The sequence below is a fragment of the Canis lupus genome, chromosome 6 (assembly GCF_011100685.1).
Source record: "Canis lupus familiaris isolate Mischka breed German Shepherd chromosome 6, alternate assembly UU_Cfam_GSD_1.0, whole genome shotgun sequence".
Classification (NCBI taxonomy): domain Eukaryota; kingdom Metazoa; phylum Chordata; class Mammalia; order Carnivora; family Canidae; genus Canis; species Canis lupus.
The window spans coordinates 71,513,959-71,531,972 of record NC_049227.1 but is presented as its reverse complement, the minus strand read 5'-3'; the positions used below and the strand labels follow the sequence as shown (position 1 = coordinate 71,531,972).

The window sequence follows — 18,014 nt, the reverse complement described above, 5'->3', positions numbered from 1 at the left end:
TGAGCAACATGGAATAGGGTGAGGTAACACCCAAGGCAAGAGTGCTTCATAGCTCCAAAAGTCCAGAGCATGCTAATCATATACTTTGAGAAATTATTTTCCCTTAAAGCATTGTTAGCCATGGTAGCAATCATTTGCCCTTGGCTTACAATAAACCAGCCTAAACTACAATGTAGGTGAAGTATAATACAGCCCTAGTGATTCTATTTCAAATAGAATCACTCTCAACCCTTTGTAACACTTCTGAATTACAATTTGTGAACAATCACAAAAACTGCCATTTCTTCAGTGTATATATATGTTACTTCTCAGGCCCTGTGCCAATTTAATCTCACAGACCAAGGTAATTACTGTTATTCCTTTTACAGATGAGCAAATAGGCCTAAAAGACAAAGGTCACCTGCCCAGACATGTTAGTAACACATGTGTATTTGCATAAAAGAAAATGTCCTGGAGGTTGGCTATAACCCAGGTTTCATACTTGAGGCACATCTGTAATCCCCACCCCCAGAGGAGAATCTGAATGCACAATCCCTGGCAGCACGTTCATGGGAGCAGGGCCAGCCACACCCGACAACGCATTTACAGCCTTCAGGAACCCATGTAGATTTTGACACATTCTCAGGCCCTTTTTAAACAGCGTGTTAGATCTTTAGATCTCACTTTTAATAACCCTTTTAGTCTTCTCAAAATACACAACCAAAGATCAAAGAGGCTGCTTAGCTTTAAGCTACACATTCTAGGTCTTCCATTTTAATTTGTACTCATGCTACATTTTGCTTTTTTTTCATAGCTAGGAATAGATTTTCCTTCATGAAGGAATAAAATTTGCCCTTAAGGAAAACAGTATTCATTTTCAATAAACATTTACTAAGTAACTACCTTCTTGGAAGTAAAAGGCTAGGCCTGAAGAAGGGGAAAGATGGATGAGACCTGGGCTATGCCTACCAGGGGCTAAAAATCTAATTAATAGGGATAGAAATAGTAGGAATTGGGGTTAAAATCTGAAGGGGAGCTTCGTGGTCCCTCTCCAACGAACAAGTGACAGTGTGTTGCTGCTCTAAGGAGCAAGCTCTGGCTATGTCACAATATGAAAAAGGGAGCTGAAAATAATAGTCTGCTAAAATAAATGTTAAAGATTCAGGTTCTAGCAATAACTCTTAAGGTAGAGGGAACGACACAGGAAAAAGGGAGCAGTTTCAGAAGTGACTTGAGTATGCACGGGCATGTGCTTTTACACACCACGAGGCCCCTGCACAGCACACCTCCTCCATATTCACTGCTATTGGGAGGCGCCAGGCACAGAAAAGAGAATTCAGGGCATCTCAGAGGTCATGAGATGGGAAAAGACTGAGAACTCTAATGTCTCACATGCTGCTGTTTTTCAAGCACAGCTCCTAAAGACACCAGAGTATATATTCATTCATTCTATTGTCCCTACTTAATATTGAATAAATAATATCTTACACAAAAGTCCAGATGAAGAAGGACGTGACTGGAGAAGGTGATTACCTTTGTCATTCATTAATGGGCTGTCTCTTCAGGAGGAGGCCTGAAACACTGCAAAGTTGAGTTGCTTAAGGAGTCTATAATAAAAACAAGTATGAAGATGGTTATCTAAAACATATTTTATTAAAAACCAACATTTTGGGAATAGTCTCACCACCATGATTTACATTCTCCCCAAAACCTGGAGAATTAGCCTGATTCTCTTCTAACACATAAAAGACTGCAGGGATCTACTACTCCCTTTGAAGGAAACTGCGTTCTCCTCTTTACTACCGAAATAAAATTCTCACTGCCACAGCCTCCTAAATCTCAGTCCTTATTTTTATTGTCTACTCTCACACTTCTCGTCCACCTATAAGATTCATCCCTAACCAGTTGATTTCTCTATCCTGCCTTCTACTTTTATGCACCTTTTTTTTCAAAACTCCCATTTATGTTTTCATGTTTAGCAGCCACACTGATCAACAAATTGGTTGTGGTTAGGTGGCATTTTTCTTTTGAGTTTGGTTCTTTGTTTCCCTAATTTTAGGCTATGTATTTTTAAAGATCATACAACATACGACCCATTGTGGAAATTTATTACCAAAAAAACACCCCGCATTTTTTAATGAAAGGGAAAAGCTAATTTTACTAGAAATCACTACTAAAATTTTGTCATGTTGCCTGTCAGTCTCTTCTTCTATGTATGACCCTTAACTCTTTATTTTGAAATAATTTTACAGAAAAGGTGCAAAAATAGTACAGAAAGTTCCTTTATACTCTTCACCCAGCTTCTGCTACTACTAACATCTTCCATTATGCTACAGTATAATTATCAAAATTTTTTGTGCTGAGATCTATATACCATTTTTATCTACTAATACAGTCACTTTTCTCCAATTGTCTCAATAATGTCATTTACAGAGTTTTTCTCTCATCCAGATCCAAGATCACACATGACAGGTATGGGCATGTCTTGTTAGTCCCCTTTATCTGGAACAATTCTTCACACTTTTTTTCCATGACATTGAAATTTTCCAGAAGTGCCAGAGTAGTTATTTTGAAGAATGTCCTTTTGGGCCTGTCTGATGTTTCTGCACGATGAGATGTGGGGTATGCATTTTGGGCAAGAATACTACATAATCCATGTTTTGACTTTCTCAGCATCACATCAGGAATCAAAACTCAGTTTTTCTATCACTGGTGATATTAACTTTGATGACCCAATAGGATGGTGCCAGTCAGGTTTCTCCTCTATAAACTACCATTTCTCACTTTGCAATTAATAAGTAATCTTTATAGAGGTATTAGATATAGATAGATATAGATATAGATTAGATATAGATATAGATATGGATATATAGATATATATAATTCCAAAATAGTGACTTTTTTCTATTCCATTATTCCTTCTACCTCTATTAGTTGATATAATCATTCCTTTCTCTTAAAGTTCTCCGTGATATGTAATTTTATTCCTGTAATAATGTTCAAATTCAAGACTTTTCAAGTTATTTTTAAATCTACCTTTTAAATGTTATCACATTTTTTTTAATTTTGCATTTTCAATGGTAACTGTTAAGAAGCCCAGAACTGACATTTCATATTGCTCAATTTAACCCTTTTCCTACTTCATAAAACTTTGTTTGAAATTTCTAAGTCTTGCTTCAAACTTCTAATTATAATCCAAGACTAGCTCTGCCCTGTGACAGACAGTGCTATCTAATTAGTCCTGGAAAATGTCTAACTCCTATCCAAGAATCCCATTAATATATCTCTGGTTTGTCAAAAGTATTTCTCATTTTTATCACGTTTCATTCATCACATGGTGGAGAATAAGGAAGATTTAGCCCAATCCTGTAATTTAAGGACCAGTAATCTTCTATTGTACAAGTTCAATTTTCTGTTCAGACAAGAATCAAAATGTAATCCTCAGAAAATGGATTGATTCAATAACCTCAGTGGGAAAAAAAATGCTTAGGATGCTACCTGTCTCAAATTTAATAAGCTTTTACAATATGTTTATTATTAACTATTACTATTAACCAAATAATTAAAAGTTCAATTGTGTTTCTATAACGCAATTTTGGGTTTGTCACCGAATTCCCCATCTTTTGCATCCTTCCTCTCCCACAAGCAATGGCTATCATCTTAGTCCCAGCCTGCTTTCTAGAAGCAACCCTGATTTTAGACAGGTGAACTATAAGGAAATATAGTCAGCCTCTCTAGAACTGACATCAAATTAAAATGCTCCTTTTTCTTAACTTTTACTTCATATTCAGAGGTTCTGCTCTTGACTCTTTGACCTTTCCCTATCTTGAACCGAAACTTGTCCTTCCCTGTTATCCATACCTCTTCTCAGATCTTCAAATTTCAGTATAACTGAAAGTCTTCTACCATCTTGCTCTTCCTTCTTGTTAGTATAGCTCTGCCACTACATGTTGATTTACTCCATCACACCTCCAGCACCCATAATCTTTCTCCTCTATTCAACAAACATGAAGTAAGCACCTCTTTTATGTCAAATATTTTGCTAAGCACATGTGCAGACAGTAGTGACAAATAAAAAGGGTATGCTTTAAATCCTGAGTTTAAGGAATCATATTCCTCCAGGGGCAACAAACAGTAAGTGGGTTCACAAAGAAACAACCATGTAATTACAAGGTCTGAAAAGTATTAGGAAAGAAATAGGAAATAACAGAGTTTAGCGAGGGAAAGCATCTCTGATAAATTAACATAGAGAATGGAGATTTGAAGGATGAAAATGAACTAGCCATGAAAAGCACTGGAAAGAGCATTTCAAGCCAAAATATAGCAAGTGTGAATACCCTAAAAAGCTTAGGGACTTGAAGGAACCAAATGAAAACCAACGGAGCTGGAATATATTGAGGGAAGGGGGAAAATGCTTACATGAGAAAGGAGAGGCAGGTCATGCAAACCCTTGTGAGCCATGGAAAAGAATTTAGATTATAATATAATTGTAATGAGAAGCTATTGAAGGCTTTTCAGTAGGGAAACCACATGATTTTCATTTTTAAAAGATTACCCTGGCAAGTTGAACACAGGATTTCTAACAAAAGCATCGAACAAAACAAAAACATTCATAGCACCATTTTTCATAATAGTCGAAAGTGGAAACAACCCAAATGTCCATCAACAGATGAAATGAATACACAATATATGATATATCCATACAAGGGAATAATATTCAGCCATAAAAGAAATGAAGCACCAAAACCATGTTACATCATGGATGAACCTTGAAAACGTTATGCCAAGTGAAAGAAGCCAGACACAGGAGGTCACAAATGTACAATTCCATTTATATGCAATGTCTAGACTAGGCAAATTCATAGAAACAGAAAGTAGACCAGTGGTTCCCATAGCTGCACTAGAGCAGTGACAGTAGAGAGGGTGTAAAGGGGAAAGATCACTGCATAATTTGGAAATAAAATTTACAAGATTTGCTGATGTCAGGAACCCAGGGGGAGAGAGGGAGGCAGGGAAGTTGGAAAGAAGGGAGAGAGTAGAAGTACTAGAAGAACTCACAAGCTTCAGACCTAAAGGGTAAGTGTATTTTAAGTAAAAATGAAGAACTCAACTTTGAACCTGTTAACCTTGAGGGGCCCTCAGCCCTGTCTGGACTACCCTATGTTAAGAAATTTTTACTTTCTACTATAGTATTACAACTTTTCACAACTTCAGAAAGGTCCATAAAGATCCTATAGAACAGGAATACTAACAGTATTTACCTCAGATGGTTGTTCTGAGAATTAAATTAGGTAATTGATACAAAGTTCTTGATATAATTTCTAACACATAATAAATCTTCAATCACTGTTAGAAATACTTTCCTGAAAGCAAGTCTTGCCTAATGATAATGCCACATTGTGTGTATTTTTGTTCAGCTAAGAGGTAGAAAAGTGATTGTTTGCCTATAAGTTCCTGATAATCAGCTCCCACCTATGTAAGAATAAGTAAAAATAAAACCTGAATTTTTGCATTAAAAAAAAGAAATACTTTCCTGGTTATAATCTTTGTCCTGCTTACTTACTGCATATAGTGCCTCTCTGTCCTCCTGCAGCACCTGCAGAAGTTAGGCCCTCCCCGGTTTTGAACAGCCTGAGACTCTCCCCATCTCTCTGCCGTGCTGCCACTAAATCTACCACTGGCCATTATCAGAGAGATATTGAGAGGGGGACCTGGCTGAGTGAGAAAAATCACATGCAGATCCCTTAGCCAGCCAAGTACATTCCTATCGTGTAGAAGGCACATAGGGATCAAATAATGGCACAACAATTTCCTTATTAAAAGCATCCAACTCATTTTCTTCTAATTTTATACTTCCTTGGCATCTTCCTGTCCTTAATTTTCTCTTCCAAGGTTCCTCTCCCACAGGGAATAAAATGTGCTGACAAACTGACGTGAGTATCCTAGACGACTTGGCAGTTAATTTCTTCATAGAGACTTGTAAATTGAGGTTCTGGTTTATAATCAGACTCTTGTAAGTTTAGCTAGAAGGAATCAATTTGCCTGGGCCTATTAACCTCTGGGTGACCACATAATAATCCGGTTTCTGAACCTGAAGGCTGCGTGTCAGACTCTGGGCAATGAGAGCCACTGAAACACCAGGCTGAAATAGACATCTGGACTTAAGAATACAGTATTTCACCAAGTACTGGTAAATATTAAATGACTTAATATACATAAAACTGCCTGGCACATGTTGGGCTCTCAATAAACATTAGCTTATGTTTACATTTTTATATGCAATATATCACATATATGTTTTATATCCAAACCATATGCACTCCAGCAGGGGGGAAGGGGGGAGCCGAGTTTGAAAAATTTCCGGATGAACTGAAATGAAGCCAAATATTTTCCTCCCATTTCATCCCAATCTATTCCTAAATTTCCTCCCTTCTAGTTTCCTTTTTTAGTGTTTTCTCATTTCTGTAACTACTTTTGCAACCGGCTGTCTTCAGAGTTTATCACTCAGCAATGCTTGGAGGTTTAAATGCCAATAAAAAGCAGTATCTGAAAATAATCTTATATTTTCCGAGGAATACTTTACTCACAAGCTCTGTTATCTTGGGCAAGTCACTTAGCCTATATACATGACTGTGTCTCATTAATCAGTAAGCATGCCTCCTATAATGTCTCTTTACTGTCCCTTCCATGCCTAATATTCATACACTACATTCATAACTGAATCCTCAGCACTTAGCATAAAGTAGGTGTTACCGACATTTATGTCGATGATTGGAAGGACAGAAGTTAAGACTATATTTTGTTCAAAAATCTGATAAATAAGTCCATTTTTTACAATAAAGAAGATGGAAATCAGTCACTAGTTATCCATAAAAGTTTAAAGTTCTTGTTTAAAGAAAAACTGTTGACAAAAAATCCATTGACTGATGGTAAAGAACAAACTCTCACATAAGCTTTCTATGTGCCTCAACACCATTATGATGGGTGAACAAGTGAGTGAGTGGATAGATGGATCAGCCAATAAACAAAATACTTCATACAAAATACATACAGAAGTATGCTTTAAAAATATACTTTTTTAAATGCATACATTTCCTGGCTAGCTTTTTTCATTTGGGTTTTTTCTCCATCTTGGAATACTCAAAAAACCTTGCTCATTATAGCTATTCCTCTAGAGTTTCTGTCACTTTAAAGAAATGAAGACACCATTCAGTATTGATTATAATAACAAAATGTAAGAGGAGCTTCCAACTCTTTTATTTTATAGTGGCATATTTACTGTCTAGAAATTATCTTCAGCTCTCTTTCTCACCTGCTCCATATTTGTGACTGTGAAGTAATTGTAAATGATTTTCCCATCCCTTTCATCTTTGATAATAAATAATTTAAAGAATATATAGGATTTTTTAAAACTTAATTTAAATCTATTACTGCTGGTATATAGCAAAATGAAACAAACAAAAGAAAAACAGAACAATAGTTTGAAAATTAGCAAACCAAGTCAAGAATGAGAAAATACACTTGCAGAAGAAGTTTTATTGTCTTTTCTAATAAACCTCACATTTCCAGAAAAAGTATTAAAACTATATTTCTGTTTTATTTTTTCTTTTATCCATAATCACTGTAGCCTAAATAAAATTATATTTTCCAGGCTTCAGTTCTCCTTAGTTCAACTTGGTTCAATTTAACAAATATTATTGACTACTTGCTGGGGACCAGCCACTATACCAGATTCTTCGGAGTCAAAGATTAATAAGACATATTTTCTAACTCATGAAGTTCACAGTGTAATTAGTACTTTGTTTTTTTTTTTTATTTTCCAGAGTTGTTCCATTCTATTTTCTTTTTTTTTTTTAGATTTTATTTATTTATTCATGAGACACACACAGAGAGAGAGAGAGAGAGAGAGAGAGAGGCAGAGACATAGGCAGAGGGACAAGCAGGCTCCATGCAGGGAGCCCGATGTGGGACTCAATACTGGGAGAAAGAGACTTAACATATCAAAATTGTTTAAAAAAAATACTAAAATGTTTTAGTATTCCACAGGTGGAAAACGATACTGGGAGAAAGAGACTTAACATATCAAAATTGTTTAAAACACAATACTGGGAGAAAGAGACTTAACATATCAAAATTGTTTAAAAAAAATACTAAAATGTTTTAGTATTCCACAGGTGGAAAACGATGTTTGGATATCCACACAATGGAATATTATTCAACAATTTTCTTAAAAAAACTGTTGAACACGTAAAGACATGGATGAATTTCAAAATAAGTATGTTGAATGAAAAGAAGCCAGATCCATTTCCCTCAAATAAAGATGACATATGCATAATTCCACTCATATAAAACTCTGGAAAATGAAACCTAGTCTTTAGTGACAGGATGCAGATGAGGAGTGGTCTTAGGGAGAGGAGGATGGGAAGTGATGGAATGGAGAGATTAGTAAGGAAAATGAAGTCATGGCATATGTTCATTATCTTAATGGTGGTGAAGGTCTGAAACCTTTTCTGACCCCTCTCCTTCCAGGCAGAATGAATCATGCTCTATCCTATTCTACTCATATTGGTTTTATAGGCAATACATGTGTCAAAACTTATCCAACTGACTACTTCATATATGCACAGTTTACTATAGTCAATTATATCTCAACAAAACTATGATAAAAATACTAAAAGCATTGGGAGAGGAGATAGATAAAATGTTGTAGCTACACAGAGCAGCATATGCTCTGTATTCACAGCATAAATTTCTCACACTAAATATAATGAAAAAATATATTCAAGTTGGAATAGTGATATTGGCTAATACTTATGGAGTATTTACTCTGAGCCAGGCACTTTGCTATGTCTCTCACTTCATCTTCACATCAATCCCATGAAGTAGATTGTATTAATATCCCCAAGTCATAAATGAGGTAACTGAAGACACAGAATTAGAAATGGGTTCAACTGTGAGTAGCAGAAAAACTGTCAATGGCTTAGAGATGGTTGCTGCTGTTGCTAAAAACATACGAACAAACGAAACAGAGGCACCTGGGTGGCTCAGTGGTTGACCTCGGGGTCCTGGGATCGAGTCCCACATCCGGATCCCTGCAGGGAGCCTGCTTCTCCCTCTGCCTGTGTCTCTGCCTCTCTGTGTGTCTCTCAGGAATAAATAAATAAAATCTTTAAAAAAAAAGCAAACAAACGAAAAAACCAAGAGGGCTGTAGGTAGGCAATGCAGGTTTGTTTTTGCTGCTAAGTAATGTGCCCAAAGACAAGAAGGTTCTCGTTCTGCTCCTGCATGCATGCCATACTAATTGCCTCCTAATTACATAGTAGCTGCGACAACCTTCAGGCATCACAGGATTCCAGGCAGGAATAATGGAGAAAGAGTGATACTAGCTCAGTCTCCTTGCTTTCCCAGTGGCCCTACCAGCAAGCTTTTGCTTATACAATTGGCCAGAACTATGTCACAGGGCCACCCCTAACTGGAAGGTGGCTAAGCAGAAGAGAATTGTAGACAGAGGTCAGAGGAGCAAACCGGTAATTTCTGCCACAATACTAACAAGCGGAGGCAGGATTTGATCTAGATTTATTTCCCAAACCTGAGCTATTAACCATGATGCTATATAAATAAAGTTTTCCATAAATTCTTCCAAAAGAGATCTTAATATGCCAAGCAAGGGGAAGAAATTCAATCCTGAGAAACATGGACTTGATACAGTTTGAGTTCTACAGGAACACAGAGGTATTTGTTAAGTGCCAGGCTAGTTTCTTGTCTTTGGGGAGAGCAATCACGATTAAGGAAAAAGCAGAAGAAAAAGGAAAGAGTGAACCCCCCAAAGGGATTGGGAGGAAATGGTGATCTATAGCTTAACTTCACACATTTTCTATCCAATACCTTTGCCTCTTGGGTTGCCCTGTGACACAGTACCAGTTCCTGAACATTTCATACCTAGAGAGTTCTCTGATGATCTGGCTGGGTAATTTTTACAAGTGTGAAAGTTCTACAAGTGCAATCTGGTTGTGAAGAGGCAAGATAAGCAGACTACCATATCTAAGAAAATGAATTTTAATAAGGAAAGGGAAAGAATATGGTTCATGCTTAGAAAGTTTAGAAGGTTTAGAAGTCATGTTTCCACAATGGCTGAAATCCAAGCAACACTCTATTCATTTCTAGCTATGATATCAGGCTTGGACACATTCATTGTGTACACTGTGTGTAACCAGTATTCTGTTCAATTGGAATAGATATCATCCATTTGCTCAAGGATTCAGTAGACATGAAAAGCATTTTTTAACGTATAAAATATGAGTGAATATTGCTTTTGATGAATCTATTAATATATAATATCTGGTCGGTGAGCCAAACACCAAGAATTCACTTTTTCAGTCTAAATTATTAAAGCGTATACGTTATATAGTAGCTCATTCCAAAAACATATGGATAAATCAGCAAACATCTATTACTAAGCACTTACTATGAGCCATGCATTGTGCTAGGTTCAGAAATAAAATAAAGCATAGTCCCTGCCCTCAAAAAAAAAAAAAAAAAAAACACAGTCTAACAAAGTTCGATAAATGCTATGGTATGCAATTGATACAGCAAATGTCCTTCTAATTCTGATAACTGTTGGCTTCACATTTTTCATTTTTGGTATTTCTTTAGAAGTAACAACAGAAAGATAGTTGAGCAAGAACCTCAAGTAATAAGAGCACTATCAAGTTTATACCTGAGAGGTCTCAAAAACATGCTATCTAAAACTTCTAGCACTTGATAAAATGTACCACAAATTTTCAAATTACTTTGCCAAAGATCAAGTGTGTTGGTTATGGAGACATGTCAGTTATTTTCTGTTGGAGATTTCAGACTGCTGCCGAGAAACTGGCACAGACATGACATTGTACTAAAACCAACAGAAGCGGGTATTCAGAACAGGCACAGTCTACTGCCCTTTCTGATCTATGAGCACGGCAGTTACACGTTGTTGATTTGCCATTCCACTCAAGTAAAGGAAACACTCATAAAGAAACGCTGCCTTAATACTGTTGGTCAGCCACTTTTTAAAAAGAAAGAAAAACAAAGATTGTATTCAGAAAATCTCCAAACTTTCACATAGAATTATAGTACCCAAGCTGTATAGAATTTTGTTCTAATATGATCAACAATTTTGTGATATTTTGATGTTGGTCTTGAGACCTCAATATTGCGTGACTATCGTAAAACCAACACTGATGTGAGAAACACATATTCACGTGGAATCAAATTCATTCAAATGGAAGGATAGTGCAGACTGATCTCAGTCACACATTTTTCCCCCCAAAAAAATCAAAAAATAAAATAGATTCTCCTTCTCCACTTCCCTTCAACCACCTCATCTTCCTCCAGCCTCTCCTCTTTTCCTCCTCCTCTTTCCCCTTCTTGTTCTTATTATTATATTATTATTTATCATAATTGTGATTACAAATAAAACTCATAATCTCACTAAGAGAGATTCAAGATTCCCAAAGGGATTGGGGAGTCAGTATATAAACATTAAGTGCTTACTGACCGTCTGCCAGTTCAGGCAACAGTACCTACTGCAGGAGAGATGTGCAGACACTGATTGCTCACAAGAAGCCAACTATCTGCTCAAAAGAAGTCTTACAAACACAACACCATGAGGAAGTAAGACTGTATTATTTTTAAAGTGCTAAATTGAACTGTACAGGGAATTAGAAACTAGAATAAATAAATAGCCCCTAATAAGTATTAACTTTCGGGCTCAAACAAGAGTATTAAGAAAGAGTGATAAGCAGTCAAGGAAAATAAAACATAACTGGAATAGGATTTTTAAATGTTGGACAAAATATGAATCAGAAAGGGGGAGAACCATCTAAATGCTAGGAACTACATAAGCCAAACAAAGCACAAGCTGGAATACGATACTGTTGGACAGTTAAGTGAGGAGCACTGAGTATTATATGGAGGAGTATGAATCTGACCTAATGAACAATTGGAATTGTTCTAGGAATTGACTAGATGTTACAAAGAAGAAATGAGTGGTCAATATACAGATGAAGACACCTACCAGAATAATGGTAAGTCTCAAGTTTGAAGGGAAAGCTGTAAGCAAAATGCTAAAGCTTTGGCAAGCATCAGAGAATAACCAATATGTGAGCAAATTATACTAAACAGAAGAGACAGGGAGTGATTTCCAGATAGCACGCAACTCAAAGGAGATTACTAGGATCTATGATGCTTGGAGCATGAGAGAAAGAGCAGCCCCCACTCCAGGAAGCTCCACAGGAAACAATTCTTGTAGAAGAATCAATTTCCTGAAACAGCAGGGAAATGGTAGAGGAGACATTCTACAGAGTGAGGAATTCAAGAAGCTGATCATGGGACCTGAAGAAAATTAAATGAGTAATTTAGATGAGGTACATGACACATAAATGATTTCACGCCGCATCCAGGGCCAGTGCCAGACCTCACTCCACAATCTTACAGGGAAGGGAATCATCTTAGTACTCTTAAAAATACCACCTCATTACACTCCCATCCATACTTCTACTGAGTGGCTTGGTCAGTCCACTTCAAATCACAGTACTTTCATAAACATTTAGCTCCTTATCACAAAACATCCTCTGAAATATAATGAAATTATCCATGCTGATTTATGATGTAACTTCAGAAAAGTCAACAATTCCTGGATTCACCCATGCTTAGCACTTTGCCTAGGGCCTAGCATAAAGTAAGTGCTTATCGACTACACATTTAAATGTTTATTACATGAAATCAAAAGCACAAGCAAAAAAAAAAAAAGAAAGAAGAAAAGAAAGAAAGAAAGAAAGAAAGAAAAGAAAGAAAGAAAGAAAGAAAGAAAGAAAGAAAGAAAGAAAGAAAGAAAGAAAGAAAGAAGAAAGAAAAACTGGATAAATTGGATTTCATCTAAATTCTTTTTTTTTTTTTTAGAGAGGGAGGGGCAGATGGAGAGAGGGAGAGAGAATTGCAAGCAGGCTCCACACCTAGCAAGGAGTCCAATGCAGGGCTCTATCTCATGACCTTGAGATCATGACCTGAACTGAAATCAAGAGTCATTACTTAAAGAAAAAAAGAAAAAAAATAAAAAATAGTCATAATTAACCAACTGAGCTATCCAGGTGCCCTTCAACTAAATCTCATTTTTTTTTTTTTGTGCTACAAATGACACAATCAAGAAAGTGAAAAGACATTGTAGGTCAACTATACTTCAGTTTAGAAAAAAGAAAGTTAAAAGATGACCCACAGAACGGGAGTCAACATTTCCTGGATTCACCCATGCTTAGCGCTTTGCCTAGGGCCTAGCATAAAGTAAGTGCTTATCGACTACACATTCAAATGTTTATTACATGAAATCATGTAATTTGTGAATTATACATCTGATAAAAGATTTGGATCCAGAATATATAAAGAAGTTTACAACTCTACAACAAAAAGACAGCCAATTAAATAATGGACAAATACTTGAGTAGATAGAAATTTATCAGAGGAAGATATACATATGGCCAATGAGCACATGAAAAGATGTTCAACATCATTAGTTGTTAAGGAAATGTAAACCACAAACACAGTAAGATACCACTTCACATCTTGGGTGGCTCTAATAAAAAAGACAATAACAAGAGCTAGTAGGGATATAGAGAAATTGGAATCCATATACATCGCTGATAAGAATGTAAAAGGGGGAAGGGGCGGTGCCTGGCTGGCTCAGTCTGTGGAGCATGCAAGTCTTGATCTCAGGATCATGAGTTCAAGCCCCACATTTAAAGATTGTAAAATGGTGCAGCCATTTTGGAAAACATTTTGAAAGTCCTCAAAAAAGGCAAATATAGAGTTAGCCTATGACCCAACAATGCCACTCCTACCTACATTGTAGATGTATATTTTCAGTGACCAAAACCTAAACCAGATTGATAATTAGTAATGTATTCAATTCTATTTAGCTACACCTAATGAAAAAAATTCTAATAGGGTTAAAAATCACCTCTGATTAAAACTATTTCAAGACTCCTGTACATCTGTCCATAGGCTAATTCAACACTCTGCTAGCTATTTGGTTGTGGCTTTTGGCAGCAAGCAAGATGTCAGTCTGTATTTTCATGGATCACTTTTATCTGAAATCTCTTCTCTGCATGATGCAAATTTCCTAGAATCATAATCCATTCTTTGTAACATGTGAAAAAGTGGAGAAATCAATTATGTGTAATTAGACATGGAGTCTCACAGTATACTATTAGAGTTTATTATTAGTAAATTTCTTGACAATACAAAAGGCAAAAATAGAAATATTTTATTACGACGAAGCTATGCTAGAGTAATTTATTCAAATCACTCTTAACCAAAAAAAAAAAAAAAAAAATCACTCTTACCCTGCCTAATTTTTTCTCGATAGTATTTAATGCAGATTGGCATACTTTACACATTTGTCATTTTATTTTATTGCCTTTCTTCTCCCAGGAAAATTTATAAATAGTATAAGAACAGTGACTTTGGTATTTTTCATTACCATATCTTCAGCACCTTTAACATCCCATACCTTAGAGTTCAATATTCCAATATTGTAGGTGATTAGTAAATATTTAAATAATTTATCATTTATAAAGCAAAGCACTGAAAGAGTCCTATGATCCTTGGCTGAATAAAATTAAAAACAGAAAATCAAATGCTTTCAAATTTTAACTATTTTATATCACAAAATCTGTCCAGTTTCCTGAGGACCCCTTCTCTACTGTGTGCAGAATAAGGTTTGGCATTTTCAACACAGTGAACAAAAATGTTTGAGATTATCATTTACGTGATAATGGTCATACTATGGTTATCTTAAATTTATTGCTTATTATTGTTGTAATTTACCATGAAGTGATAGCTATAATCTGATTCTCACTGAAATAAGGGAAACAAGAAAATTTTATTTGCAGATACAGGTTACTTCTTAACAAGAAGTAACCACATTAATGTAATATTTTTCATGACAACAAATACAACCTTAGAATCTTTAAAGAAAATGTTGATTAATATCAGCCTTGTAGTACTTACTTTAGAGTCTAATATTTCCCATTTTTTATTATTCATATTTTGTTTCTCCTTTGCCCCACTCTCCTTATTATCCCCCTACAGAAAATGTTTTTGGTTCTTAAACATAAAAATAAATCAAAGGGCAGGACAGGTGGCTCAGCAGTTTAGCGCCAGCTTCGACCCAGGGCGTGATCCTGGAGACCCGGGATTGAGTCCCATGTTGGGCTCCCTGCGTGGAGCCTGCTTCTCCCTCTGCCTATGTCTCTGCCTATGTCTCTGCCTCTCTCTCTGTCTCTCTCTCTCTGTGTCTCTCATGGATAAATAAATAAAATCTTTAAAAATAAATAAATACATAAAAATAAATCCAAAAATTATATCACAATTTTTTTGCATAATTTTGTTTCTTAAATTATTTTTATAAAACAGATATTTAAAGTAATCGTTAATATTGTCATTTTTGTCCTTCTAATCTTTATGAAAGTTTCCCTTAATCTCTACCTTTTGCCACCTCGGGATCTGTATCCTTCCCCCACACTATCTTTCTCAATCACTTTACTTAGTTGTCTATTTTCTGCCCCTATACTTCGTTCTAGCTATCATGACATCAAAGTAGTCTTTAATGTGAAACAACTCAAGAAATAGTTCAGTTAAACACCATGAAGTTTTTCCAAATATACTTGTATCTAACATTTTATGATTTTTTTCTGTTTTGAGATTATTTAGTTTGGATTCCTTTCAACTATTGAAACTTCTATTTGTTATTTTTTTTCTTTGATAGATCATAATTGGATTCCATGGAATTTAAAATATAAATTACATATATCTTAATATCATTAAGATAGGGTAGTTATTTTGGCACAGTATAGTTATATGTAAGAACCATTAAGGGGCACCTGGGTGGCTCAGTCAGTTAAGCATCTGACTCTTGACTTCATCTCAGGTCATGATCTCAGGGTTGTGAGAATCAGGCCGCAGGTAGGGCTCTGTGCTCAGCATGGAGTCTGCCTGAGATTCTCTCTCTCCATCTCCCTCTGCTCCTCCCCCGACTCATGTACTCTCTCTCTCAAGAAATAAAATATTTTTAAAAATAAAAAATAAATTTTAAAAAAGTACATTTTATAAAAGCATGCAAATAAAAGAATATTTTAGTAGGAAAATAAAAAGATTTTGGATGTAAAGTTTCATAGTAAAATCTCAGGGATAAGATTGTTGGAGATGTAAAACTAGGTTAAGCCCTTGCTGAGGTTAACAATATAGGACCAGCTGCCTTACCAACTCATTAACAATGAAGAAAAAGTATGTGATGCTGATAAGTGCAGATGAGTATTTTTTAAACGAGTAAATGTGGCACACCTGAACATGAAAGGTCCTTATCCATTCTATAAAAGAAGTATTTCATCTATTCTATACAGTCTAAACTCCAAAATCTTGAATGAAATGTTCAAAGTCATTACAGTGAAGATACTATCTTTAATACTATTTAGAAAAAAATATGTTTATATAATATTTTAAATGATAGCCAAAGGAATTAGTTAAGAATAATTGAACAGGGACGCCTGGGTGGCTCAGTGGTTGAGATCTACCTTTGGCTCAGGGTTTGATCCCGGGGTCCCAGGGTCTCTCATGAATAAATAAATAAAATTTTTTAAAAAGAAGGAGAAGAAGAACAAATGCTATAAGATAAATTATGTGTATATGTTTAATTTAGAGGATAACAGTATCTTATATATATAAGATAATTTAGGGCAGCCTGGGTGGCTCAGTGGTTTAGCACCACTTTCAGTCCAGGGCCTGATCCTGGAGACCTGGGATCGAGTCCCACATCAGGCTCCCTGTATGGAACCTGCTTCTCTCTCTGCCTCTCTCTCTCTCTCTCTCTCTCTCTCTCTGTGTGTGTGTGTGTGTGTGTGCGTGTGTCTCATGAATAAATGAATAAAATCTTTAAAAGAAAAAAAAATTAGAGCATGGTTGTATATATGGGTCTGAAGGAATTTTAAAGTCTTCCCGTACAAGACAAGCCAGAGTCATGGTCTTGTTTTCATATGTCTGAGCTCATAATCCTACAATATATAATAACTGAAATAACATAACTCTTCCATTATTATATTATTTATCAAGACATCTATTTCAGTTTTCACACCAATGCCTGAAAATTATACAAACAGCTTATGATTTCTAACTCAGTTTCAAACCAAATCATAAGAATTTTCTTTGAAAGGTTTGATTGGAAAATATTCAAGTGAAAGAGACTATAAAGAAAGGGAGGAAACTGAGTGGGGAAAAATTAGAGAGGAAGACAAACCATGAGAGACTTCTAACTCTGGGAAACAAAGGGTTGCAGAAGAGGAGGGTGGGGATGGGATAATAGGTGATGGGCACTAAGGAGGGCACTTGATGGGATGAGCAGTGGGTGTTATCCTATATGTTGGCAAATTACATTTTAAAAAATTTAAATTGAAAAAAGGAAAATTCTTAGGTTAATAATAGAGAACATAAGGCAAAAATCTGAATTGTACTACTCAAATTTAAAATCTGTACCCTACAGTATATAGAAAAAAAAGAGACTGGTTATACTCCTGTCTCTACAAATTTGTGGTATAAAGTTATATTAAAAGATGCTTGCCATCAAAGATACCAAAACATATTTTCATCTCATAGATCAGAATACTATCGAAATACATGCTAGCTCTTTGTTACCAGTTGTAATATGCCAATCAACGGTCTTGATCCAGGAGCAACATGGAAAGTACTGTGATCTAGTAGCCCTAAACCCAAAGTACTGATGGGCCTCTACAGGAAAATTAGAGCTGTTTCTCCTCGGGAGAGAATTAGTTTCAAATTAGGCATTCTAATTGTACGCTGAAGTGATCCGCTGGGGTGGGGGAAGAGCAAATTTGATTTTCAAGCATCAATAAGCACTATCAGAAGCTTATCAGTTTGGCTCTGAGGATTTTGTGAATCCTCACCTTCTTCTCATAATAATTCCACGGGAATTTCTGTATCTGCAATTGACC

The 18,014-nt window shown here is 35.8% G+C and overlaps 1 protein-coding gene across 8 annotated transcripts in view; it reads right to left on the bottom strand.

The window, feature by feature from the left end:
* The window catches only part of SLC44A5 (solute carrier family 44 member 5), a 340,012-nt gene that overhangs the window by 291,425 nt on the left and 30,573 nt on the right, over positions 1–18,014 (bottom strand). For 4 of the 8 annotated variants that reach the window (XR_005361388.1, XM_038541647.1, XM_038541648.1 and 1 more), the window contains exon 2: positions 1,468–1,586. Coding sequence is in view for 7 of the 8 variants with exons in the window: in XM_038541647.1 (XP_038397575.1) it covers positions 1,468–1,525 (58 nt within the window). In the remaining variant the exon portion in view is untranslated. The remainder of the gene's footprint in view (positions 1–1,467; positions 1,587–18,014) is intronic. The other 4 variants (XM_038541649.1, XM_038541652.1, XM_038541650.1 and 1 more) reach the window with 1 other exon arrangement.